Raw genomic sequence first — 27,648 nt, forward strand, 5'->3', positions numbered from 1 at the left:
TGTATTATTTTGTTCCTCATTCGGAAGTGGTAGTATATATTTAAAAGGGAGAGACATTGGATCCAACATTAAAATGAATGCCTTGTTAACTGTCCAAATTTACAATTCAAAAGCTCTCCAAATTCACAATTTAAACCATTTTGTGCTCTTTACATTTCTCTGAGGAAGGAACTATGCTACGTTATACTAATGAGAAGCAGAAGAAACTGCCCTTTTCTCATAACTAGGGGTTACAAAGAGCAAAAGCACTGCACAGAGGAATACAAGCTACTTTGTGAGGCAGACAATGAGTGTGTTTCTGTGCTAGGTTATTACCAAATAAAACATTTAAGCAAGTTATAAAAATGATAAAACAGATCATGTTCTTTTGACTCAAGTCGTCTGTTTTTCCCCCATTCCAAATCATTTGATCTGCTCACGTCAGCAAAGCATCTCAGTGATACTGCTTGTTCAGATGCAAAAAAAAAACATGTTTGTTCTAATTGTCATGATAATAATAATCCATAAACTTGTGATTAGCGTTTGTTTTAACTGTAGCGGCCACGGACAGGAACTGGGTATATATTTGGTGTGATTGGTTGTCAGGACAGGAACTGGGTATATATTTGGTGTGGTTGGTTGTCAGGACAGGAACTGGGTATATATTTGGTGTGGTTGGTTGTCAGGACAGGAACTGGGTATATATTTGGTGTGGTTGGTTGTCAGGACAGGAACTGGGTATATATTTGGTGTGGTTGGTTGTCAGGACAGGAACTGGGTATATATTTGGTGTGGTTGGTTGTCAGGACAGGAACTGGGTATATATTTGGTGTGGTTGGTTGTCAGGACAGGAACTGGGTATATATTTGGTGTGGTTGGTTGTCAGGACAGGAACTGGGTATATTTTGGTGTGGTTGGTTGTCAGGACAGGAACTGGGTATATATTTGGTGTGGTTGGTTGTCAGGACAGGAACTGGGTATATATTTGGTGTGGTTGGTTGTCAGGACAGGAACTGGGTATATATTTGGTGTGGTTGGTTGTCAGGACAGGAACTGGGTATATATTTGGTGTGGTTGGTTGTCAGGACAGGAACTGGGTATATATTTGGTGCGGTTGGTTGTCAAGACAGGAACTGGGTATATATTTGGATGCGGTTGGTTGTCAGGGCAGGAACTGGGTATATATTTGGTGTGGTTGGTTGTCAGGACAGGAACTGGGTTTAGATTTGGTGTGGTTGGTTGTCAGGACAGGAACTGGGTTTAGATTTGGTGTGGTTGGTTGTCAGGACAGGAACTGGGTATATATTTGGTGTGGTTGGTTGTCAGGACAGGAACTGGGTATATATTTGGTGTGGTTGGTTGTCAGGACAGGAACTGGGTATATATTTGGTGTGGTTGGTTGTCAGGACAGGAACTGGTATATATTTGGTGTGGTTGGTTGTCAGGACAGGAACTGGTTTTAGATTTGGTGTGGTTGGTTGTCAGGACAGGAACTGGGTATATATTTGGTGTGGTTGGTTGTCAGGACAGGAACTGGGTATATATTTGGTATGGTTGGTTGTCAGGACAGGAACTGGTTTTAGATTTGGTGTGGTTGGCTGTCAGGACAGGAACTGGGTATATATTTGGTGCGGTTGGTTGTCAGGACAGGAACTGGGTATATATTTGGTGTGGTTGGTTGTCAGGAACTGGGTATATATTTATGTGGTTGGTTTTGGTGTGGTTGGTTGTCAGGACAGGAACTGGTTTTAGATTTGGTGTGGTTGGTTGTCAGGACAGGAACTGGGTATATATTTGGTGTGGTTGGTTGTCAGGACAGGAACTGGGTATATATTTGGTGTGGTTGGTTGTCAGGACAGGAACTGGGTATATATTTGGTGTGGTTGGTTGTCAGGACAGGAACTGGGTATATATTTGGTGCGGTTGGTTGTCAAGACAGGAACTGGGTATATATTTGGTGTGGTTGGTTGTCAGGACAGGAACTGGGTATATATTTGGTGTGGTTGGTTGTCAGGACAGGAACTGGGTATATATTTGGTGTGGTTGGTTGTCAGGACAGGAACGGTTGGTTGTCAAGACAGGAACTGGGTATATATTTGGTGTGGTTGGTTGTCAGGGCAGGAACTGGTAATATATTTGGTGTGGTTGGTTGTCAGGACAGGAACTGGGTTTAGATTTGGTGTGATTGGTTGTCAGGACAGGAACTGGGTATATATTTGGTGTGGTTGGTTGTCAGGACAGGAACTGGGTATATATTTGGTGTGGTTGGTTGTCAGGACAGGAACTGGGTATATATTTGGTGTGGTTGGTTGTCAGGACAGGAACTGGGTATATATTTGGTGTGGTTGGTTGTCAGGACAAGAACTGGTTTTAGATTTGGTGTGGTTGGTTGTCAGGACAGGAACTGGGTATATATTTGGTGTGGTTGGTTGTCAGGACAGGAACTGGGTATATATGGTTGGTCAGGACAGGAACTGGTATTAGATTTGGTGTGGTTGGTTGTCAGGACAGGAACTGGTTTTAGATTTGGTGTGGTTGGTTGTCAGGACAGGAACTGGGTATATATTTGGTGTGGTTGGTTGTCAGGACAGGAACTGGGTATATATTTGGTGCGGTTGGTTGTCAGGACAGGAACTGGGTATATATTTGGTGTGGTTGGTTGTCAGGACAGGAACTGGTTTTAGATTTGGTATGGTTAGTTGTCAGGACAGGAACTGGGTATATATTTGGTGTGGTTGGTTGTCAGGACAGGAACTGGGTATATATTTGGTGTGATTGGTTGTCAGGACAGGAAATGGGTATATATTTGGTGCGGTTGGTTGTCAAGACAGGAACTGGGTATATATTTGGTGTGGTTGGTTGTCAGGGCAGGAACTGGGTATATATTTGGTGCGGTTGGTTGTCAAGACAGGAACTGGGTATATATTTGGTGTGGTTGGTTGTCAGGGCAGGAACTGGTAATATATTTGGTGTGGTTGGTTGTCAGGACAGGAACTGGGTTTAGATTTGGTGTGGCTGGTTGTCAAATCTTGATCGATGGTTCTCTTGGCCTCCTGAGGGGCTCTGGCTGTCTCTGGAGCAGCGTGCACGGCAGCACGGCCATCTGAGGGCAAATTGACACCTTTGTGTCACTGGAGGCCAAGGGGGCTGGACCACGCTGGGGAAACTAGCGGCTGGTTTGACATTGTCCCTGTGTTTCAGTCCTTTCTGTCACAGTAGTGGGACCATGGGGATTGGAGTGGGGTGGAAGGGAGTGGGGAGAGTGGGGGGCATTGGCACAATCTGGATATAATGCTTAGTTGCTGACTGGGGACATTTTGAGTGCTGATTCGTTGTGGCTGCAGGGGGCTTTGGGTCTGGGTAAACCTTTGGCCCACTGCTTTTATCTCCAGAGCAGCACAGTCTCTTCTCCTTTCCTTAGAAGTCTTTCAGCAGAGGTCCTCTCAGAGCTGACCACATCCTCCATTAAAATGTAGCTGCCCGGCCTAGCTGCCCTTAAGACTTTTCTCTCCCGTCGCCATGCGAGTTAAATGAACTAAATAAAAGACGATTAGGCAGGGACATTTTCCATGTCACTGGAAATTCATTTGGAAAGCCTTTACCCTGCATGATGAATTAAAGAAGTGAAGACCTCTCTCTTTCTCTGGTAGAGGCTATAGTTCTGTACGGACGCAATGTTCAGTTTCTGCTCAGGCGGGACCAGAGCTATAAATTCTGTAATATAATTGATTTAATGTGATAACATCCTTCATTTTCCATCTGCAGATCCATGCAGTAAATCAATATGAAAGCTGAGGGAGGAAACAGGTGCTGGAGTTTATTGTTGCTTATTTGTATTTCTGACAACATGCAGCAGCACAGGCTGTAATGCATTAGGAGCAGATGTCTTTTGAAAAGTTTGGAAACTAGTTATGAACTGGTTATACGTAAATTATGTTATGTTATCGTCACACCTATCTTGTGACTTTTGTAACTGTTGCGACATTTACCAAAACGACGGTACGTATTGATTATTGAATCAGATAATCAGATAATAATTATTGAATCAATAATCAGGCATGATTATCACCACACCCGATACAATATGTTCTCTTCTAAGACTTCATTTTTAACATAGATGTGTTGGCTTTAGGTTTAAACACATGAACAATTACAAGTGAGGCTAAAGATACTTCCTTTGGTACTACGGACGACAAAGTGGAGCCAACACAAATGGGACTGTCAGAAATATAATGTATTCAGTAGTAATTAGATAGATTGCCCTGCTATTTTACTTAAAGGTCCAATGCAGTGGTTTTTATCTCAATATCAAATCATTTCTGGGTAACAATTAAGCACCTTGCAGTGATTGTTTTCAATTAAAAGCATCAAAAAAGAAACAAAAATAGCTTCTTAGTAATTTCTCGAGCAAGAATTTTGCTAGGACTGTCTGGGAGTGGTCTGAGTGGGGAGGGGAAAACAGAAAATTAGCTGTTATTGGCAGAGAGGTTTAGAACTCTCTTACTTATTGGTCTATTAACTAATGTACTGCATGGTGATGTCACCATGGAATGCCAAAACTCCCTCCCACCAAAACAGGTGGAAATTTCAGGCGGTCTTTTCAAACAGCTCTTACATTAATCTTACATTTAAAAAAAAATATAAATCCCATGATATTTTTTTGTTGTTGCTCTGGGCCTAAATCAGCGTCCTAAATCATTTAAATCAGTTCTATTTTGCTGTGAAATTGAAACCATATTTCCCTGTTAGATTTCATTCCCAATGATGTGTATATTTCTAATTCTACAACCCAAATACTTTAATACTTAAATTATATGGAATGTTTGGTTAGCCAGAACAGAGTAGATTTTAAAAAAAATAAAAAATCGGTAGGCTAGTTTTGATCTTAGCTCGGTACATCTAACCAGACACTTCCTCAGGGAGTGCGCCCTCTAACACAGTGTAAGGGAATGCTAATCTTCTCTTTGTTTCTCATGGTAAAGCTACTTATCTCCCCCTAAGCACAGTTAGCACCGATGAATGGAGCAGTTGTCTGGATGTGCCAAGCCAGCCAATCCAGCTGTGCGTGGTGGGCCTATGTGGGAAGAATTATCGACAATATGATAGTTTTTAGGTGTTTTAACCATTTAATCTGGTTCTTTCTAGCTAAGACTCCTAATCTGATCATTTTGTAGTTTTTCGCTCCCTTTAGCCTTGTCTCCCCCCATCTAAAGCCCACAGGAGGTGGAGGTGTTTGAAAGTAGCTTGTTTGGAAGGGTTTAGACATTCAAACTAAATTTGCGTCCCCTGCGAAGAGGGTTCCAGCAGGGTCTCAGTTCTGTCTCCCTCCACTTCTGTGTGTGTTGTGCCACTGTTCCAGGAGCTGGTTAGGCGCCTCGCCTTTCAAAGGTGAAAGATTAACATGTCTCAGGGAAAAAGCCCAGTTGTTCAGCTTAGTTTCTCTTTCTTTTCTTTCTTTATAGATAAAAAAAAGGGAGATTTAATAGAAAGTGCAGAAGGCTACCTGAATATTATTTTCCTCTTCCACAGAGGTGGAAAAGTGGAAAAACACCTGTTGCTAGGCGGACGCAGTAAAACAACATTTTATTAGCATATAAAAGAGAGTGTAGCGTACATAACATGTCAGTAAACAGGGCTTGATGGATGTCCCAACACATACTATTTACTCAGGCAAGCACACAAGTTACATCTAAGCCACACAGCATACACCCTGTAGCCAATGTTAAGTAATGCATAAGAAATCAGCTTCTCCAGAGCTATTGGCATCCCTTTCCAGCTACGACACAGTGTCACGGTCATAATTGTATATTATAAACTGGGCGGTTCGAGTCCTGAATGCTGATTGACTGACAGCCATGGTATGGCAGACCGCATACTACGGGTGACAAAACATTTATCTTTACTGCTCTAATTATGTTGGTAACCAGTTTATAATAGCAACAACCTCGGGGTTGCATCGCCGCCTAAGAACAGCCCGTAGCCATGGTATATTGGCCATATTCAACACCCCCACGTGCCTTATTGCTTAATTATGCTTTAGAAATAAAACTCAAACATGGATCTAAAGCAATGATTCTGAAATAGCATGTCATGGCTCTGTGAACATTTAGAAACAGGGCAAAAAAAAAAATATATATTTACTGGCAAAGAATGTCCCTGGTAATATTAACATTGAGTTAGCAGTATAATGGAGTTGATGAAACAATGTCTAGCAGAGAGAATAGGAGGTAAATGTGTTTATGCTGTCTAGCCAGACAACTGAGCACCAAGGTCAGAACCAAGCAAAACAAGGAAGGAGAGAAAGACACCCGGAGGAAATGGATTAATAAAAAGCAGCGTAGACTAGAATCCCATCCTTCGTGGGGGCCTGTGTTTATAGTTGATATTTATAAGGACGTTTCCCTATCGTAGCAGGGGCGGTGGCGACGGAGACTGTTTAAGGAAAGGCAAATGGCGTTTTTTGAAATAAGAAAATAAACTGTTTCCTTTATCGCGTTTGACCTGCTCCACCTGGCATTCATCAGCGAGCAGAGCCTGGCCTGCCTGTTGGTCCTGTCGGCTGCAGTTCTCTCCCTCGGCCTCCTTTATCACTCTAATGGCGTGCTATCCTCTCCACGCTGCTCTCTCTCTCTCGCCGGGTCTCTGTAGCCTTCGCTCCTCTTCTGTCTTGCCGGCCGGGCCGACTCTTGCATTCTTTCCACATCCATCCTGAAAGACACGCAGGCGGATTTAACACATAATCAAGCTAGATGGGACACGCAATGCGGATTTAACACATAATCAAGCTAGATGGGAGGGTGGCCAGGGGGAGGCCCGGCTCTGACAGGGATCATCACGGCATGCCATGGAGACAGACTGGCACACACTAGTCCATCTCATCGCACTGTTGGCCAGGAGAGCTGGAGCACAGCACTGAGCTCAACACTCACCACCACCACCATTCCCCCCACTCTCGACCGAGGCAGGATTACTGCTACTACTTCTCGGGGCTACGCCTGTCCCTCTGAAGGCCTACCATAGTACAATGAGACAGATGTGGAGAAACTCTATATTACTTCTAGCTTGTTAAGACCCTGAAGTCCCCTCTGTCCTCAATGGTTGATAAGGAGAACCTGATTAGTTGTGAGGGTTAATTGGGAAGTGGAAGAGGGGTTGTTTACATATTTCACCGACTCTCTAAAACAAAGGTAAAACCTTTGCTTTTCCGTAATGGTAACACTAGCTAGAAGTCGAAATGAAATGCAAACTGTCAATCTAAGTGGAAGATTAAACGCAGGAAATATAGTTCAAGTGCCATTGCGCCGGGACATTAGGAATAATTATCGTCTGGTAAGGCCACAGGAAGCGATATGTCAGCCTGTCACAAAATGTCAACGCAGGAATCTCATCCATCCTCTTCCCTTCTTTCCGCCTCTGTGTCCTTTATCCAGATTGTCATTTAATCGGGCAAACAGTGAGAGCCGCTGTCTGGATGCAATTCAAAAATGTTAAGAAGCCAGACTCTGAGGAAAAATAAATATTGAGAATTTCGTCTCTTAGTGTGTGTCTGTTCCAGATAACGGCTTCTTGTTTTATCCTCTTGTCGTCTCACACAATGCGGAGAATGATTTAAACGTCCTCAGAAGAGATAGAGTGAGTCGGGGCAAAGTCATTCCTAACTGAGGCCTTTTCTGTTCTATCAGTGCGGTGCATAAAACCGCTGACTGCACACTGTTTTCCCCCATCGCTGAATGAGAGCGTTTGACCACTGGAAGGAAAATTACAGATGCTGGCTCTGTTACTCCTCGCTAAGGAGCGGGGTGGAATGTCAGATTTAGTATTTTCTTCCTCCCTCCCTCGCTCTCTCTGCTCCAACCTCAGCCCTGTTCTCTAAGGACTGGCTATATTCGCAGTGTAGTGTAAATGAGAGCTGGTTGTTTTCGGTGTTTTTCCTCCCCCTTCGCCTGTGTCAACAAGCACAGCCTATTAGCCGTCAACTGAGTGGTGTTGAAGGGCCTTTTTAAGTTGTCACTATGTACCCCCCCCCCCCCCCCCCTCCTCACATGCGCGTAATTATACGTTTGTCTGTTGGATGCGATCAATCTGTTTGCTTAGGGATTATCGTGAGTCGGGAGACGTGTACAGTGTTCTACCGTGTTTCACTGTCAGTGTAACACTTTGTTAGCGAAGTTCTCAAGTACTGTACGAGAGGCGCCCCCAGGTTTGCCCTGATATTACAGACAAGCACTAGAGAGTGAACCCAGGGTAATTATACAGCAGAGTTTTTTTTCTTCTCCCCCTCTGAAGAAATATGTGGCTGCAAAGGAAAGAGGAGGGGAAAATCACTCACTATCACCCGCTTTCATCTAATGCTTCAACATCTCTGTTACAGAGTGTGTTTTCAGCTGATGATTCCAGGACCAGGAACTGGCCAAGAGCGTCTGTGCTGCTTTGACAGGAATGCAGGCTCTGGGATGGCTGTGTTTGCCCTTGTCACTCAGTGCACTGTGAGAGAGCACGGGAGAGGGAGAGCCAAGGCGAGCCCAGAAAAATGGTTACCCATGTCACACAGCTGTTTGATTTGATGCCCTACTTTGCCGCCTCGTTGCTTCTGTAAACAGCCGGTCAGACACATTGATAAACACAGGGGCCATCATGGAAAAAGAAAAAGAAAAGAAACGGGAAATAAACCATATTTTTGCATGGGAACTTTAACTTGGAGTACTGTTTACTTTTGAAAGCCCTGTTGTTCCTAGTGGCTGAGATAGCACTAATCTGGAGACTGGATGCCTGAGAGCCAGGCAGGCAGAGATGGCAGTCGCAATGGGAGCGAGCTGGGCCTCCCCTCAACACTGCTGGCCACCCAGCGGAGCACCACTACCCCAAACCCAAAGGCAAACAGAGTGTTTAAACAGCCATGCGTGGTGGGAGAGGAGAGAGCAGCCTTTCAAACAGAACCGGTGACCATTCTTGAGCGTTCTGCAAAATGGATTGCTCTGTGTTATCACAGGCACAAGCCAACACGTGAATATTTTTACGTAGTCTTATCAGAGGATTGTGTGGTGCGTTAGGTGTGGGTATACGTGTAGGTACATTGTTTGCACTTTAATGTCTAACGTTACGGTGGATTGGTACATGAGAATTTGTGTGATTAATATGTTTCGGTAGGCAGCACACAGCTCCCATCACAAGGCACTTCTCTCGCAGCTTTAAAACCCTGTTTTCAATTACTGCCGTTCTCAGGTGAGGAAGTATTCGAGATAAAATCGTCTATTCTTCCCCTCTTCCGAAAAAGGTCTTGTTTCACGAGGCTGGTGCGGTGAGATAAATAGAGAGTGACAGGGCTTTCATGTTGCTGAAATGGGGATACCCCGTCCCTCGGTCTCCTCCTTGCGCTGTGGAGGTGTTAGAATGAGGGGACACCAGGTTCCTTTATCCTCTCTATTTTAGACCTGTCACAGAAGTACGGCCAAATATCCCGAATCTCCGGGAAAAAATGGTGTTAACAGAGATGTGAAACGGGGGGGACCTCGGTATAAAAATAAAAAAACGTTGCCCATTTCCCCAGCGGCTCATGTAAAATAAATGTTTTGTATAATTTGATAGTTTGTATGCAGAGCTATTTACAGGTACAATCCTTTGCAGATTGGAACAGAAATCATGTGGCCTAGATTGAGTTTTCTTTCTTCTTCCCCACAAGGCTTAGCGTTGGATTTCCTACAAACAGCGGGTCACTGTGGCTTGCTTGTCTTGAAGTGTTGAGACTGAAAAAGCCAAACCCAAAATAGACATTTCCCTATTCACTCATGCTTAAAAGTGCATTTGGAACATGCATGTGATTCACAAAGCCCTCTGTATGAATCGTTTCATTTGTTATACAGGAATTGTTCAGTTTTTTTTGTTGCTGTTGCATTATTGCTGGATCTTGTCAGTTACTGTACCTGTTTTTTCCCCCCCCTCCAGATTTAGTGTTTGGTTTGTTGCATAAAACAATGATCCCTAATAACTCACAAGTGGCTGAGTTAACTCACCGCTAAGGGCCCGTTGATTGGTCGATCGTATCGCGTGACCTGGAATTTAAACTTTACTTTCATCAAACTTTTTTTTTTCATGTCAGATGGTCCAGCGCCATCCTCAGACAAACGCTTTCATTTTTTTGTTTGGCGTAATTCTCATTTCTGGAAAAGGCTTAAAAGTTTCAAATCCAGGTCATGTGACATGACCAACCCCAAAAAAACAGGGCTCTACCCATCACACAAACAGCCATGTGACCAGTAGGGAAGAATTCATACACTGTCTCTTATCCCCGGGATACGAGCATATTCACCAAGCTGAAACGCTCCAATAATCCATTAAGGGTTTCTACAACCTTGTCTGTTTTCTCTATTCACACCTCACTTAGCACTGCATGCCTGACTAGGACAACACTCCCGCTCAGGCTGGGCTTTGATAAACTAAACACGTATTTATTTACTGACCAGGGGATTTAAAAAAAAACTGAACAAAAATAGCCCTATTTTCGCCTCTCAGGTTAATAAGCAGTCATTTTTTCCTCTCCCTCATTCAGTGCAGGCTTTGACATGGTGATATTTGTGATAGTTTTTTTTTAAGTGGGGTTTTGTCAAGCTGGTTGATGAAGCCAGAGGGGCAGGTTGATCCGAACACCAGCTGTTCTGTGATGTGAACAAAAGTGTAATTCTCTGTTCTATCATGCCCTTTCTCTTTTCTGGGAATTCAAGTGTGAACTAACCCCCCCCCCTTTCCTTCTTCCTCTGATTATAGCATGTGGCCGTGGGTTCTACAAGTCCTCGTCCCAGGACCTGCAGTGTTCGCGCTGCCCAGCACACAGCTACAATGATCGGGAGGGCTCGTGGCGCTGCGACTGTGAGGACGGCTACTACCGGGGACTCTCGGACCCACCCTCTGTGGCCTGCACAAGTAAGTACGGGAGCGTTGCTAGGTAAATACAGGAAGGACCTGTCTTAGATTCTGCATTTATGCTCTCATGAACACACGCTTGCACGTGCACATGCAAGTCTCCCTTCCAGACCCCCACTGGCCACACTGAGAATGTTCAATCTGGAGGATTGTGAAAAGCCCAGATCTGTTCACCATCTAATCTACTCCAGAGCCCATACCAGTCCCCTGCCTCTGCTTCCCAATATGTCTTTATAATTATGTTCATGGGCCTGAGTGTGTTTTTTCCCCTCTTACCCCCCCCCCGGCTGGTAGTTAATGATCAGAGGAGCAATTTGCCATTTCCCGTCTAAAAGATTGCAATTACAGTCAACAGCAGCACCCTGTGTCTCCATTTGTTCTGGTCAGTGTTGCAATTATGTGACAGGCATTGATGACCTGTTTACACAGGCCAGGGGATTCATTTTAGAGGGTGGGGCTCATTTGCTCCAAAATCCACATCTGTTGCTCCCAAACAGGTAGATTCATGTGGGGCTTTTACAGGGCTACACCACCACCTCAAACCAATGACTGACTCCACAGAGATGGAGGGAGGGAGGGAGGACACAGGGGCAATGAAATTAGGCCTAATTTAAAGGAACCGTAGAGCGGGCAGGGTGGTACAAGGACTGGGCTAATAAGGAGAGGTGGAAAAGTGGACTTCCTCTGTAAGTCTGATTTATCCCAGCGTCTCTCTCTCTCTCTCTCTCTCTCTCTGTCCATATTTGTTCTGGCCAGTCTTAATTCAGTCCTTGACTTGAAACAAAGACAGGACCGACTCTACTTACCCCTTCCCCCTTCCCAACCCCTAGCTACTCCAATCAGAACCCGGTAGTAAACAAAAAGCCCACATTTCCACGGTAACCACTCAGATGATTTTATGAAAGACTGATGCATTTCTTTCCCCACCAAGCCTGTCCTGTGGGTTACTGCTACGCAATTGACCACGAAGAAGTTTGATATTATTTAAGTTATTTCCTGTTGCCCTCTGTCTGTTCTGCTGTGAAGAATCACTTTGGTGGAAACAGACATGTGAAATGGCAATGGCCTAGTTGTCTTTTTAATAGATTCCACTGTTTATCTACATTAAAGACGTGCTCTGGAACTTTGGCGACTACTACATTTTTTTTTTTAAACCGCTCGCTTTGAGCTGGATGTTTCATACATGCATAATCTATGAACAGAATGACTGTTTGACCTCAATTAGCCACAAAATCCCTAGTTTGAATGCGACTCTTTTTGTAGAAGGTGTGCTGCGCCATTTTCCCTACATTTTTCCCCATGTGGGCCAGCCTTTGTGGGGTCTGGTCTGGTCTGGTCTGGTCTAGGGGTAGAATTCAATAGTAATTGAAAGTGAATTTACATTGCTTGAGCAAACAGCTTGATTGACAGATTTTTAAATGGGCGCTTGTAAACCTCCCTTATCTTAGGCTCTGTACAAACAGAGAGACAGATCTCTGCAGCACATGGATTAGGAATGTCTTTATGAGACTAAGATTGGACGAGGAGGGAGATAAAGATGAAACGTGGATATATTGGGAGAGGTAATTCACTGCAACAGGCAAAAACGGAAATTAAGACACTAAGTTTTGAAAGGCCGTCGGACAATATATTTTCCATTATCATTTTGTTGCCAATATTGCGTGTTCAGAGAGAAGGAAAAACACATTGTATGATATTGTTTTTCCAATATTTGCTCACTCCATTCTTATGCAAAGCCAGGAGATAATGAGAAATGTATGGGGATGGCACTGCAGGAAGGCTGGGAGCATTTTTCCAGAAGCGGAGCAAAGCCTTGAAGCTGCTGACAGGTTGGGGAGTGGGCATCAATCATGTGACAGCTGTGAGCAGTGCTGGCGCTAGCAGGGTCTGAAAAGGGCAGTTGTGAGCAGCCATCTCCCCCTTCCACCCCTCTCCCCCATCTCGCCCCCGTCGTCCCACTCAAATTTGCAACCTCAACAAGTTGACATCTCACAGAGAGGGAGAGGGAGGGGGAGAGAGAGAGAGAGAGAGAGAGGGAGAGGGAGAGGAGAGGGAGAGGGAGAGGAGGGGGAGAGGGAGAGAGAGAGAGAGGGGGAGAAGGAGATGAGAATGAGAAATGGAGAGAGAGAGAGAGAGAGAGAGAAAGCGAAAGAAAGATTCCATCCTGATTGGAGCCTGTAGTTGCTAGGGGACGGATGAGGGCCAGTGGAACGTAGGAGTCCCTTTCCTCCTTTCTTCCTCCTATCACGGCCTCCCTCTCTTCCACATGGCTTCACTCAGCCAGGTTTTAAACCACCCAGGTCAAAGGTCACAACACATGTTTGCAGATGAAGGATGAGTGCTTGGCTGATTTGAATACCGTTCACCCCCAGCCTCCCCTCTTTCCCTCCATCCCTCCAATTAGTGTGTAGCCCCCTAATAGGGCAGTGGAGGGCTGAGACGGCCAAGAGCACCTCTCTCTTTTAGCTCTGCTCTCTCTCACAGCAAATCAGGACATTAGTCTTTTCTCCTAAGCCCTCTGACTAACTCAGGTCTCTCAGCTCTACACAGAGAGACAGGCTCAGCAAGATGACCTAATTATCTAGTAACTATTGCTATTATCCAAAAAGAGTCAGCCATCTTGGTTTATGCCATATCATTCAGTTAAAAAGGTCCATTCGATTTGGTTAACGAGTGAATGTGCTGTCAGAGGCGGGTTATTCATCAGCAATATCACAGGTTCACCCAGTGTCTGGAGAATCAGCTGTATTACGCTATAAGAAGGAGGTGACAGGACACATTCACCCACCCACACACACACGCACGCACGCACGCACACACACACACGCACGCACGCGCACACACACACACACACACACACACACACACACACACACACACACACAATGCGGCGTTGGAAGGAAGAAGCTTGTGATTGAGACGTCTCAGACTGTGAGGGCTATGGAAGGCTAATCCGTGAAATGAAACTTCACCGGGAGGAGGGGGTGAGAGGAGAAAACGTAAAGAGATAAGACACCGAGAGGAGAGGAGTGAGAGACGGAAAAAGAGAGAGCGAGGGCGGCAAGCCCTTGAGCTACGAGGATCAGCAGACAGACGGCAGAGGCTCAGGATGTTGCCTCTCCTAGCTGCAGGTAAGACAGGGAGGACAGTGTCACCTCACCTTACAGAGGCAGGGAGAGAACTGTGTGGTGGCGGGGGAACAAAGCCAACCCAGGGAACAGGAAGCACTATGTCTAGTCTAGGACAGCGAAGGGAAGCACTCACTGTATTCCATGTCCGCAAAACAAGAACAAAACACAGACCACTCAAATTCATTCTAATTCAATATCCTCCTCCAGCTGTTATCTCTGAAATCACTGCCCTGATCTTTGTCACCTGAGACTCAATGAGAGTGGCTGAGTAAATAAAACAAGCTATTGTCTGTTGGTAACCGTGACCATGGTAATGCAGTACAAACAAACGCCTGAGAGATGAGTGTGTGCCTGCGCGCGTGTTTGTGCGTGCACATGCGTGTATGTGTGTGACTCTCGCTCTTCGTCCCTGAAGAGGATTAAAGGACTAGTTCACTATTTTACAACTTGATGTTAGCTGGTTCCTCACACTGGAAGTCGTCTATGGGCCAGGAGAAACTGGTTCAGTTCTCTTTAAACAGCCACTACTAACTTTAGCCACCACAAGCTAATAAGGAATGGGAGTGATGGTGGCATGTGAGCATGTGCATTTTAGTTGTTGTTGCCAGATCACCTTTAAGGAACAGATGCCCCCATCGCTTCCATTGATTGTTAGCTTGTGGTGGCTAAGGCTAGCAGAAATTTGTAGTGGCTGTTTAAAGAAGACTGAACCCTGGATTACATTACTGGCCCATAGACGACTTCCAGGCTGAGAAACTGTCTAACATCAAGTTGTAAAATAGTGAACTAGTCCTTTATGAGCCCAGGTCCAGTGTAGGTGACAGTGCTGAAGTCGTGCCTTGGCTCTAGCTAGAGAGTCGTGCCGCCTCTCCTCTTCAGCTGCCACATGTGTCTCTTTCATCTCCAGAGCCCAGAGTATCACTGGCTCCATCTCATCGTTTCCCTCTGTAACCGTGAATATGGATTGCTCTGTTCTGCCTGCCTCATTCTTCTCAATGGGAGGAATTAGGAAAATAACCTAATGTGCAATATTGGGCTCCTGAGTGGCACAAAGGCACTGCATCTCAGTGCTAGAGGCGTCACTCCAGCCCCTTGTTCGATCCTGGGCTCTACCACAACTGGCGTGATCCAGAGTCCCATAGGGCGGTGCACAATTGGCCCAGCATCATCCGGGTAAGGGGAGGGTTTGGCCGGGGTAGACCGACATTGTAAAATAAGAATTTGTTCTTAACTGACTTGGTTAAAGGTTAAATAAATAATATAAATAATGACTCAGACAATTATAGTTTTCGCTCTCTGCATAAGTATTACCAATTTGTAGAGACTTTTGTCTAAATAAATGTGGTTGAGAAGCTCTTTTGGATTTGGATGAAAATGGAGTCGTTTAGTATTTCACCGAGAAAATTAAAGATGCTTTTAAAAACGCCCATGAACAAAGAATTCATAATCTATCGTGCATTAAAAGGGACATAAAACGATCACTTAATTGAAGGCCCACAGTATATAAACATCTGGGTCATAAAACACAAGGGCTTGAATTTGAGTGAATAAAGCAGCAATTTGTAAATCATTTTTTATGACAAGAGGGTAATTCTTTTGCTATTGTTCAGAGGACAATGGTTTATGTTCTAGTGAAGGATGGATCATTTATTGAACACGTGGGTAGTGTGCTTCCAGTGATATTCTATATAGAGGCTATTGTCGGGCGATAACTCCGATTTAATCTCACTCGTAAATTCCGGGGCTATTTTTCAAAAACATCAACTTTAAGTGTCTTGTCTCTGCGATTCATTGGAAAGGAAACCCTTTGTCTCACACTGGGATAATTGTATATTGGGGAGGACTGAGGGAGAGCTAATAATGCCTCGTATCTGCCTCCCTCTGATCGCTTGTTCAGGATAAATAGTTCTACAATGGAATGACATCTCAATCATTTCAACTCAAATGTTACATTTCTGATATATTCCACGTTTGAACGTTAACGACAATTCGTGACTTGTGAATGCATGGTTATTGAATGAACAGAACGGGCATCCAAAAAGGACCTGCCTTCACCTCGCATGAACCATTCACTCCTTTAAACAGGTACCTGTTCTTTAACCGTGCTAAGCACACTCGAAAGGCAATACCATTACACAGTTGACATGACAAATGAGCGATACGTAACACGTTTACGTTCATACTTAGTATGTACCCGCATCAAATCCGAGTGGTAGGAATGCAGTCGTTATGCATTGTAATTGTCCCCGTGTGTTGTCTCAGTTTCGCAGCCTACTCCTCATTGACCTTGGCTTTGCTGGTATTTGACTTCCTCTCTACCTACCTGCACTAGTTTTTCTTTTTAGATTTGAGCTCTATTATAATTGCGTGTCAGTGTGGCCCAAAGGGTCAGAGCTGGCATGTCCCCGTGCCAGTCAGTCTGAGAGAACAGAGCAGAACAGTGAACCGCATATCCAGTCAGTACGCACACCCAGTCTGCTGTCACTTTCCCTCCCTGGCACTCCGTTATTTAACTCTCCCTCCTCTTCCTCCTTCTTTCCTTCCCTCCTCTCCCTCTTTGTCTGCCTCCCGCCCTGACAGGACCTCCCTCGGCGCCACAGAACCTGGTCTACAACATCAACCAGACCACGGTCAGCCTGGAGTGGAGCCCGCCGGCCGACACGGGCGGCCGCAACGACGTCACCTACAGGATTATGTGCCGGCGCTGCAGCTGGGAGGCCGAGGAATGCGTAGCGTGCGGGGGGAACGTGGGATACTCCCCCCAGCAGGCGGGATTAGTGGACACCTACGTGAGCGTGGTGGACCTGCTGGCCCACGCCAACTACACCTTCGAGGTTGAGGCAGTCAACGGGGTATCTGACCTCAGCCGCACCCAGAGGCTGTTCGCCGCAGTCAGCATCGCCACCAGTCAAGCAAGTAAGGAGTCTGATTGGCTCAAGAGAGATCCAATTCTGGGGGTTTGGCTAGATTCCAGAACACAGTCCTACGTCCTAACATCCACCCTTCCCTTTACACTTTAATTAATAACGATGGCTAAATTCCTTGCACTTCCATATTCCGCTGGTGTGGTCTAGAATTGCCTTCATGATTAAGTTACAAAGAAACACACGTTTTCATTTGCAGTACTTCATGGTCTCCTAGATGTTCAGGATAAGCGAGACAGATCTGGCCCTTTTAGGATACAGAATAATGGCAAACGTTTTGCACTATACAAACCTTCGCGTATTTCACATACAAACCAATGGCTATTTTGCGCTGAGGTCTGCCGTTCAACTGAAAACATGCTAAGTACCTTAATCATACCTCATTGGCGTTAATGACCATAGGCTGATACACAGCATTTACAGTTGGCATATTACCCAGATTCATTTAATATGTGTGTCAGAGCTACGGTGGAAAACATTAGTAGCATAGCAAGGCTTGCTGCGAGTTGTACCATCGGAAACAGTGCGTGTCGCTAGCTCCCCTGGGAACCTAGCATAATTCAAATGCTGTATTTTCTTGGTGACACACTCCAACTGAAGGCAGCACTCCACCTTTTCTTAAATTCATTATTTCTATGGATCCACCAAACAAGATTTATCTTTCATGCTCAAGCGTCCATGAAGCGCAGTTGGAGTCAAAAGGGAATACTAACTAGGGTCATTAAAAGAGGGTTGCACAGCCATTGTAGCTTGTAAAGAGTGTTTGGGGAATATTATCATCATAACCATGTCGCTAACCAGTAGCTACGAGAATTCGGGGACTTGTGTGGCGCACACTGAGGCTCTTGTGGTATATGTTGAGGTTTGACTTTGAACCACCTTTCAGATGACCTGAAATTAGACTTGTTGATGTTGTCTTTTTTAGACTTGACTTCACCCCAACCCAGCCCTATACATGACTGCAGAAGAGCTGCAACTCTTTAGAGTTTTTTTCCTTGAAAGAATTGGGGCAATCCTGATCATGCAGCCATGTCCTGCGATGCTCTCCTAGTAAGATGAATCTGCATACGGTATCTGTTTTATTTCAGAAATGTTTGAGTGCACTCGTTTAGAATACTCTACTGTGTTGTTTGTTCGCGTGTGCTAAGAAATATATATCAAATAGACAAAATGGAAGAACAAATTTCGTAACAACCCCCCCCATTCTAAGACTGTCAAAAGGAGAGAGACAGAGAGAGAGAGAGAAAGAGAATGGATAATAGTGGCCTGGCAGCATGAATGTGGGTTAAACTGTAGGGAATGATGTATGTTCCGTGACACGGTTCATGACAGAGACACACGCTGGATGGTTCTAGGGGTTGCCTTGCCAAGGACACAAGGACACTGCAAGGAGGGAGACCTGCAGGGAAAGATGGTGGGAAACAATTAACACATGGCTCCCTCAGAGCCTCTTATAATTACACGTGGCATGTTGACAACAGACAATTGCTCTGTTAACCCTGCCGTATATTTAGCCATCAGATATAGTGGGAAATAGAGGGATGCATTTGATGAGGAAGAAATTAGGTTTACGTCTTAAAGCTAGCATTAGGCTACTATTTGAAGCACGAATTGCGTAGTTTGAGATGCTCACTGCTATTTAGTGTAATTAGATGTGTTTATAGATGTTTTGTTACCCTATAGCCTAGGTACACTATTTGACACATTTGAAGAATTGGGGGATGTAGCAGACTGCTTGGCTTCAGTTTGATGATGTGCCAACACATATTGTTAGTGAGATCCTCATGTGAGAGAGCGAGCTGAATCAGTGTTGCTGCGCGGGTTGCAGCCCAGACGTTAACCCTGTCCTGCGGTGCTTTTCAGCACTGGCCACTGGGCCTTCATCGTGTCCGGATCCTGTGCCCGGGCCATTAGGGAACGCTCCAGTGCTTTTTAATTGGAACGTCGGCTTCTTCCTAAAACAATGGCCCCCTTCCCGAGCAAGCACGTACAAGTCGGGCCACATTGCTAATGAATGACTGCAATAATAAACCCTTTTACGCCTCACCATCCAGAATTGATGAACCGTTCCTCGGGGTGGAGGTAGCGAGAGAGTGAGCCGTGGTCCTGAAAAAGTCTTGAAGAGAGGAGAGGAGAGACCATCAAGCAGGTAGTGCCTCTCTCTCCTGCTGAAGGATAATCAACCCGTGAAGAGGAGAGGAGGAGCGGAACAGAGGGAGAGGAGGAGAGAAGTAGAGGAGCAGGGTGACTGCAAAAATGCAGATGGTGATTCATCTGATTAGGAATTCACACCTCCCCCCAAAGGACGTGTGAGGAGTAAGGCTGTGAGGCAGTCTGCAGCCGTGGATGAGTTGAGGATCTGCACAAGGTGCTGAGTGCTTATTGTTCCCAGGGAAACCAAATTACCTCCCAGCTCTGTCTATAAGTGTGTTTAAATAACTACTGTTGGAGATGCGGCGCAAGTTCATCATCTTGTTTTGTCTTCGACTCTCCCTCTCGCCTCCTCACCACGTCCTCATACACAGGTGAATTAATATGAATTTGTCATCACATCTTGACGAGGTGGAGTTTTTCCGGAAAAAAAGTTAGGCTAGCTAGACGGAGAGTGCATTTCAATCAGGGCACTATTGTCGCTTGACAACTCTAGAGAGCTGCCCTCGAAGATCCTCCATACTCCGGATGCTTTCATGCCGCTACACTTGTAGAGAAGGACTTTTTGTTCTCTCAGAAGCCTGTGAGTGAGAACTGCTGATGGAATAGCCATTCATATTTATTCAAGAGAGTGTGTCATCTCATCACATCTCAACACATCACATCTCAACCCGAAAATTCCCCGTGGAGAACCACGGTAGAAATATGATTGGAATTGGTTAAGGGGAATGGCTATAGGAGCACTATGTGTGACGGGACACTCAGCCACAGAACAGTGGATGATGCTGCTAAGGTGTGAGCATAAAGTGGCGTAAACAATGTATTACAGCTGCAATGTGTCACTTTCTTTTGGCGACCGACCAAATTCACATAGAAATGGGAGTTGTAGGTTCATCTCATTGAAGTCTTAAGAAGCGGTAGATCTGTTCTATGTGCGCTATTTCTATGCTCCCCGTTGTCAAGTTTAGTTTATGCGTATTTAACTTTCGGTTTTGTATAGCAGCTTCAACCAGCTGAAAGTGCTATATTTTTGATTATTGAAAAGATATTTCACAGCAGTTTATATGGTATTCTCTACACCAGCGTATCTCAAACTCAGTCCTGGGGATCCAATGGGGTGCAGGTTTTTGTTTTTTTGCCATAGCACTAAACACCTGATTCAAATAATCAAAGCTTAACGATGAGTTCATTATTTGAATCAATTGTGTAGTGCTAGGCCAAAAAAAAAAAAAACTTGCACCCCTTGGGGTCCCCGGGACCGAGTTTGAGAAACACCGATCTACACTATAGACTACATTGCTTGTTTTGTCATATGAACAACCAGGAAATGGCGAAGCGATTTCTGCACATTGCACCTTTGAAGGGGGAAAGGGGGAAGCTGTGGAAATGGATTTGAATGCTGACTGCTCATATTAGCCAGGAGCAGGAAACAGGTTACATACCGATAGAAACCTCTACTGTTGCTGTTTGTGTTCAGAGCCCTCTAGTATGATGTAATAGATCGCACGTTGATAGCCTTTTTTTTTTTCTTTTTTTTTAAATCAATTGTTGCAGATTAATGGTTTCAGAAAAACAATGTTGCTTTCCCGGTTTATTTTTAGATCACCTCCTTCGGGACTGTTGTTGTGCAACTTCATATTTACTTCGAATGAGATCAGAGTGTCCTCAAGTGCGGACCTATTTAAACATTCAAAGGGAACAACGGGCTATTCCCTTTGCCACCGTTTTACTCGGTGAGAAAATGCTTTGTGGCACGCGCGAGTGTCAGCTAAGCATTTGACTTTGATCTGAGAAGCCTCTATGCTCTAGCCTTGCGTGAGAAGCAAATATCCCCCTTTCAACACAAGTTGTTGGGCTGCTAGTGTTGTCAGGACTACGTTCTTGTTTGCTGTCAGTCATTTGTATGACGGTCTACAGCAACAAGTATTAGTGCCGTGATGGGATAATTCATCTCCCTTAAAGGGGCAATCGGCAGTAGAAACATTAACAAAGCTGAGGGAAGGGGCTGGAGAAATGTCATCACAAATTCATTGGCCAAGCTATAGACGCTAGGTTTGACCATCCACGATATCGAACTTATAGTGTCAACTGTGTTTTGAGGCTATATAGTGTTTGTTTACATTTGATTTGTTACAAACATTGGAGTAAAACAAGCTTTTATCTGGGGTTCTGATGGGGTACGACAGTTGATCGTGAGTCATATTCTTCAAGAATCAATGGGGTACATGTAATTAAATTGAAGGCCAAAAAGAGATGTAGCAACTGCTGATTGCCCCTTTAACACAGTGAAATGAGTTGGATAAATGTTGGGAGTGAGAGGTGTTTAAACGGGCAACCATGCAAGCTGATACTCTGTGGTTGTCGAACGGTAATATATATGGTCACTTTATCTACACTTTATCACTGCAAAATGGATATTCCTCAATGTGTTGGTGAGAGCAACACTTATGGAAACAAAGGCCCATTGATTGATTCTTTTTAATGTCCTACACTGTCATGGTGTCATGGTGGCCTTAGACAGAGTGGATTTGATTCGGAGGATTCCCCACTGACCACCACCATCGCGGCCAGGGTGTCATTTTAAAGTTAAGCGGATCCTCCTTTGTTGCATTTGTCAGTGGTTTTATGTTACCTGGGAGCCCCCCCCCCCCCCCTCTTTTTTCTCTGTCCCTCCACATGCAGTAATTTGATGAGAGCCGGGCAAAGCAGTCCGATTCAACAGCTGCAATAAAACAGCGGTGGTCTCCCCGAAGCACAAGCGCTCCGGCACTTAACCTGTAGCTTTCTGTAAATGCCTCCTGATTTGCCTGTCACCCAATCCGTCAGCAATGAATAATTTTGATGGAAGGTGCACTTTAATTACTTTCCTATTTAAATGGCATTATCGTGGCCTATCTAGGTAATTAATCTCCCCAAGTATCCTGTTTCAGTCTTTTATTGCTGGCAGACGAGCCACCTAAATCCCCCTGAATCTGGCGCGCATGACTGAGCTCTCTCTCACAGTAGCCCCACAGTGTTCCCTCTTTCCCCTTGACTTGGTGCCTATCACCACCAGTGGACAGCCCAGTGGCAGAGGGGCCCTTTCTCTGAGAACACACAGAGTTTAAGCGCTCCATGCACTCTTGTCAGAATTACAGACCCATTTCTCGCTCTCTCTCTCTCTCTGCCTCGGAAAGGACACATTTACAGACACGGTCAGACTGTGTTGAGGAGCTGTGAAAAACACATTTGTTACCGTCCACTAAATAGCTTTTGAAAAAAATGACTTTTTGTTCCCTACCCGTTCATAGCTGGGATAATGTTGACGAAAGCAGTATCTGTCAATCTCTCATTCTATACTTCCTTTGTGTTTATGTGTGTGTGTCTAAGCGTGTTGCGTTTGCAGTGATGCGTGAACATTTGCGTGAAAATAATGATATTTGATATCTGGATTGAAAACACTGCCGGGAACTGCAATTCTTTTGTGATTATGATGTTGTTTTGCCCAGCTGGGAATCTTGTCAAAGTTAAAAGGCTACGGCGCTGATTCTTATTCAGTTTTATCTTCTAGCCGGTGTTTCCCACAGAATTCAGGATTGAAACCAGTTTCATTATTGAGACGCCTGTGAAACTGCAAACCAGTTTGAGGCCAGAAATTTTTTCCCAGGCTAACTATCATTTACCTTAGCAACAGCAACTGAACTCTTCACTGCCCCAGAACATTTACACCCTTCATATTCATATACTTTTTTTTTATTTACATGCATCCTCTATGACTCATTCGTTTAAGAGCACTGGCATATAGGAACATTCCATGTAGTATAGATTATGAGCTCAGTGAAATGACTGTCCTTACAAAGTAAATGTCTACTTGAGAAATATCTGGAACTCTAATACAGTTCATTTAAAATTGGATTGGACTCTTATTATTAACGAGTTTCTTTGACTGACAGCTCCTACATGAAGCAGTCCACGGCTGGGTGGAAATAGCGGATGAGGGCTGGGATAAATAATAGCATGACCTGCGAAACAATGAAACGCAAAGACGATGCCTTCAATTCTTATGCAGAGGAATGGATTTCGCAATGCACAACCCTTTTTGTTTTCAATGACGTCACACTTTTTTTGTATACCTCTGAGTACTTGAGAATGTACTCGGCAGTAGTATGAAACTCTTGTGTGTAATTACCTCCGGCGCCTTCAAGATGTAAGAGGTGTTGACAAAGCTGAATGCACCGAGCTGTCTGTTTAAACTACTAGCACACATCTCGGGCACGCATGCATACCCCACAAGACATGCCACCAGAGGTCTCTTCATGCACCCAGAGGTCTCTTCACAACATACGATGGGAGGCTAACAGTACTACATAGAGCCATGACTACATGGAACTCTATTCCACATCAGGTAACTGATGCAAGCCGTAGAATCCGATTTTTTTCATTAAACAGATAAAAATACACCTTATGGAACAGCGGGGGGACTGTGAAGAGACACACACACACAGTTACCGAACACAGGCATACACACACACGCGCGAGCACACACGTACATTGTGGTTTTATTTTACGGTGTTTATTGTGCAGTTTGTGTTGCGGATATGTGTTGGTTTAGCGATGTTATATGATGTACTGTTTTACATTTAGCTTTATGTGTATTGTAACTGTCTTGATGTGTTCGGACCCCAGGAAGAGTAGCTGCTCCCTTGGCAAGAGCTAATGGGGATCCCTAATAAATACAAAATACAAAATATACATACAAGTATACATACAGTACGTATACAATACACACGTATACATACAGTACACATCCACGGCGACAAAATGGATCAAAAGACAGAGGTTTGGCTGAATGAAGTGACGGTGTAACAACTTTATTGAGGTAAAGTGCTTGAAACAGAAATTGTGTTTACGATGGACCAGGGAGCTCCTTTGGATGAGTCCAGTTCACCAGTGAGTGGAGCAAGCCGAGGCTGGTCTGTGATGCTATGCAGAGGCTCTACTCCCTTTACTGCCCATGGGGGGGACTGAGAGGCCCCAGTAAACACTTATACACTCTCTCTATTTCTCTGATATGTACACACGCACACACACACACACACACACACACGCACACACACACACAAACTCAGCATGCACCTGTGACTCCCAGGCACTGTGTTTATATGGAACACATGCTCATCCATGCTAGATACCCTGGCTGGAAAGGGCTCCAGCACTTTGCAGAATAGCCATTCAAGTGTTTCATTTCCTGCCCGAAGAACTTAAAGGAGTTTGGTAATAAAACCTAAATAGTGATGCATGTCATAGGTCCCTGATAGTTGCCAAATCCCCATAGACTTGAGAGAGGAAAAAAACCACACACTCCCACGAAGCCATTCCCCAATCTCAAGACCTTGATGGTTTGCTCCTTTTACAGAGGGTATTTTCCCAGCTCTGCTGTGGGTGTAGACTCGGGGGATATACCTTTCATACGACCCAGACAGTTTCACTCAGGGTGACAGGTTTAACTCTGTCTGCTTAGACTGCCACACACTGGAAAACTAGCTCGGTCAGCCTGAGGTTAAAGGACATTTGATATCCATTTGCAGTCTATTTCAACTTGTCACCGTGGCTTTTATACAGAGAGAACCGTTCTATTCAAACAACTCAGTGCGGCAGAACAGGAGCTGCAACATGTCTGCAACAAGCAAACAACTACCTACTTACTTTTCTTCTTCTTTTCTGTTCAGCTTCGGGAGAACCACAGATTGTCTTATGGGAAGGGATTTGGCAGAACTTGTATGTTGCATAACACAACAATGTATTTTGATAGCAGTGAGAGTGAGAGAGAGATTTTTCTCTGTGTCTGTGAGCATTACTCACGGAAAGAATAGAGGCAGATTGACAGGTCTGTTGTTTCACTCTTTCATTGTCTCATCAGCATACTGTCTCCTGCAGTGAGAGGAACTAATTATGTCTTCAACCCCATGCTTCACCCTTTCCCCTTTATTCAGATCATCACACTTGGAAATAATAATGAGTTTGAGTTAGAAGAACACTTCGGCTCAGAACGGGAGAAAAAATTAAAAAGAACAAAAATCGAGAAAACCTTCAAACAGCAGTTGCCACCTCTGAAAAGGCCCGCTGGTAATTATGGTCGACCTCTTGACCCCAAAGCTGTCGCCTCAAAAGCCTTACAGCGACTATGGCTCGGTTTCATCTCACTAGCTGCTAGTCTCCTCAGCTGTGCTAACTGAGCCCCTCACCTCCCCAACGTAGCTACACCAGCAGCTCCGTAACAACAACACATTGTCTTTTATCAAAGCACGGGGAATATATGACAGCCATCTGCTAGGCTGCTTTGAATGATTTGATATAAAAACAACAGTAAAAAGATTATAGCGTCCGCAGAGTTCGCAGAGTTGGTTACTGGTTGTGGAGCAGATGGGACACATCTGGGCTGGAGAGAAGCTGGGACTAACTGTCGAGAAGTGACCTTCTGTGGGCTTTGAAACCAACGTTCCTCCCCGCCTCCTTTCTTCAGTATCCATGCCCAGAGGAGAGAGTGGAGTCATCTCTGTGGTCATCTTTGGTTGTCTTAAACGAAGTCCTTCGACAGTTCTGTAAGACGATCTAGAGAAAGCCTTTTTTTTTGAAGGGGTCCGACCGGTGTCCTATATTAGCTAGGGAGTCATGTAGTAGGGAATTTAATTGCCTAATTAACCTTGAGCATCAGTGAAATGTAATAATTTTATACTCAGGTGCCAAAAACATGGTTTCACAACTTAAAACTGCTTGATAAATGGCTTAATTACCCTCTGTGGCGTCTCAGGATATTTCTTCAGGTAGTACATTAGACAATAGTCTGTGCTGGGGATGCATTATTCTTGCATGACCAGATTCAGTCTTTTTGATATTCTTTGTGTTTGTTGTTTGTTGTGATTGTGTGGATGTGCCTAAAGCTTAGGCACAAAAAAAAAGTGCTTTCTAGGTCACACAGTTCCTCATGCATATAAAACGACCATATTTCTTACTGGAGTTATCAATATCTTTTTCTTTGAAGAGAGCCAGGATTGTGTTTTTTTTTGGGGGATTGTTTTCTGAAAAGTATTCTCGGAGGAAAAATTCAATTTAAATGAAACTTGGAGGAGCTGATGTCCTCAGAGACCGACATAATGAAATGTGTTGAATTCCTCTCAAATTGCCTCGCTGTCGCACCACTGAGTAGCCGTGGCCCAAAAAAATAAATACTTTCACATAGTGCGGCTAGACTAATACACTTTGGCAAGACCTTCTTGTTTCACTGCGGATACAACATTACAGGTAACTGGCACATGGGTTGATACTGTAAAGGTATACTGCTCCAAGATGGCTTTACTAAGCTTGCTGCTTGCAGGTGAGAGGAGGCGGATCTCCCAGACTGGCAGTTCTGTTCGTTTGTTACCTCCAGATAACTGAAAGGTAGCTCGTGTTAAATTGTGTGAACATTCCTGATATTTACATGATAATACGAACAACGTCCGCCAATTAACTGGTGACAAAAGTGGATTTGGATTTGCTAAAGAAAAACATACGGCGTGACACAAAGAGAGGCGAAAGCCTCGGTCTGTCACTGTGCTGTGGGGGGGTAATTGGGGAACAGGGTTCGGGACAAGCTCAACGGCCTGAAAGCAAACGATTGTCCAGCCCTCCCACTTAGGCCTAAGCCTATTCCTTATTGTCTCACAACGCACAGAAATGACCAATTACTGTAATGGCAAATCCTTCCCTCTAATACACAACGGCTGATAGAAGTGACACCTGGCTCATCTTCATCAACAAGGTTTACTTGATCTCTCAATTGAGGGATCCTCGGCCACTAACTCCCCCTATATGCACAGCATTTAGCCGTCTTAGTCCAATTTCAGATAATTTTGTTATCCCTTGGGCCCATTGTTAGGGGGGGGGGGGGGAAATCTACTATCTGTGTAAAAGTGGTGTGTTTGTGCTATCTGCATTGCTGGTGGTCCTACTCGGTGTAGAATATCTATCTGCATTACAAACGCTTCCTTAACCCCCTTACCCCTCATCGCCTGTCCTAAACCCACATTCAGGCAAAATGGAGAGTGCGTGGGATATGGATATGAATGCGTTTGCCCCCTTAGTTCGGTTAGTTTGGACTGGTGTGAACACTCTGTCCAGAATCAGGAGCACGTCAAACTACCCACTGGGGTTCGCTCCTAACCTTGGTGCGGACCAAACACACGGAAAATAACTAGATTCGAACAGTATTATTTGTTGTTCGACTGCGAGCGTTTGATTAAATGCACACATGATCATAACTTGATATCTCTGAAACAGATTAGAGGAAACCAGGGCTATACAGGGGTTAAAGGCAACTGAATATATCGTGTCGACTGCGTGATGCAGTCAGAGCGTCTATAGAGTTGTTTTTCCTCCCGCGCGTTGTTGGAAGACCAACGCGGAAGTAATATGACGATTAGGACACATAAGTGATGCTACATGATGATCATAGATGGATTTAACGTGAGTATTTTTCTCCAATCAACAAAATGGACTTTTCAGGGACACAAAGTTTTGTCTAGGCA

At 44.6% G+C, this 27,648-nt stretch overlaps 1 protein-coding gene across 3 annotated transcripts in view; it reads left to right on the forward strand.

The window, feature by feature from the left end:
• Positions 1 to 27,648, forward strand: part of LOC115139519 (ephrin type-A receptor 7) — a 77,336-nt gene that overhangs the window by 12,164 nt on the left and 37,524 nt on the right. For all 3 annotated transcript variants that reach the window (XM_029677009.2, XM_029677010.2, XM_065026419.1), the window contains exons 4-5: positions 10,741 to 10,896; positions 16,608 to 16,943. In XM_029677009.2, coding sequence (XP_029532869.1) covers positions 10,741 to 10,896; positions 16,608 to 16,943 — 492 coding nt within the window. The remainder of the gene's footprint in view (positions 1 to 10,740; positions 10,897 to 16,607; positions 16,944 to 27,648) is intronic.

This window comes from Oncorhynchus nerka, linkage group LG13 (assembly GCF_034236695.1).
Source record: "Oncorhynchus nerka isolate Pitt River linkage group LG13, Oner_Uvic_2.0, whole genome shotgun sequence".
Taxonomy (NCBI): domain Eukaryota; kingdom Metazoa; phylum Chordata; class Actinopteri; order Salmoniformes; family Salmonidae; genus Oncorhynchus; species Oncorhynchus nerka.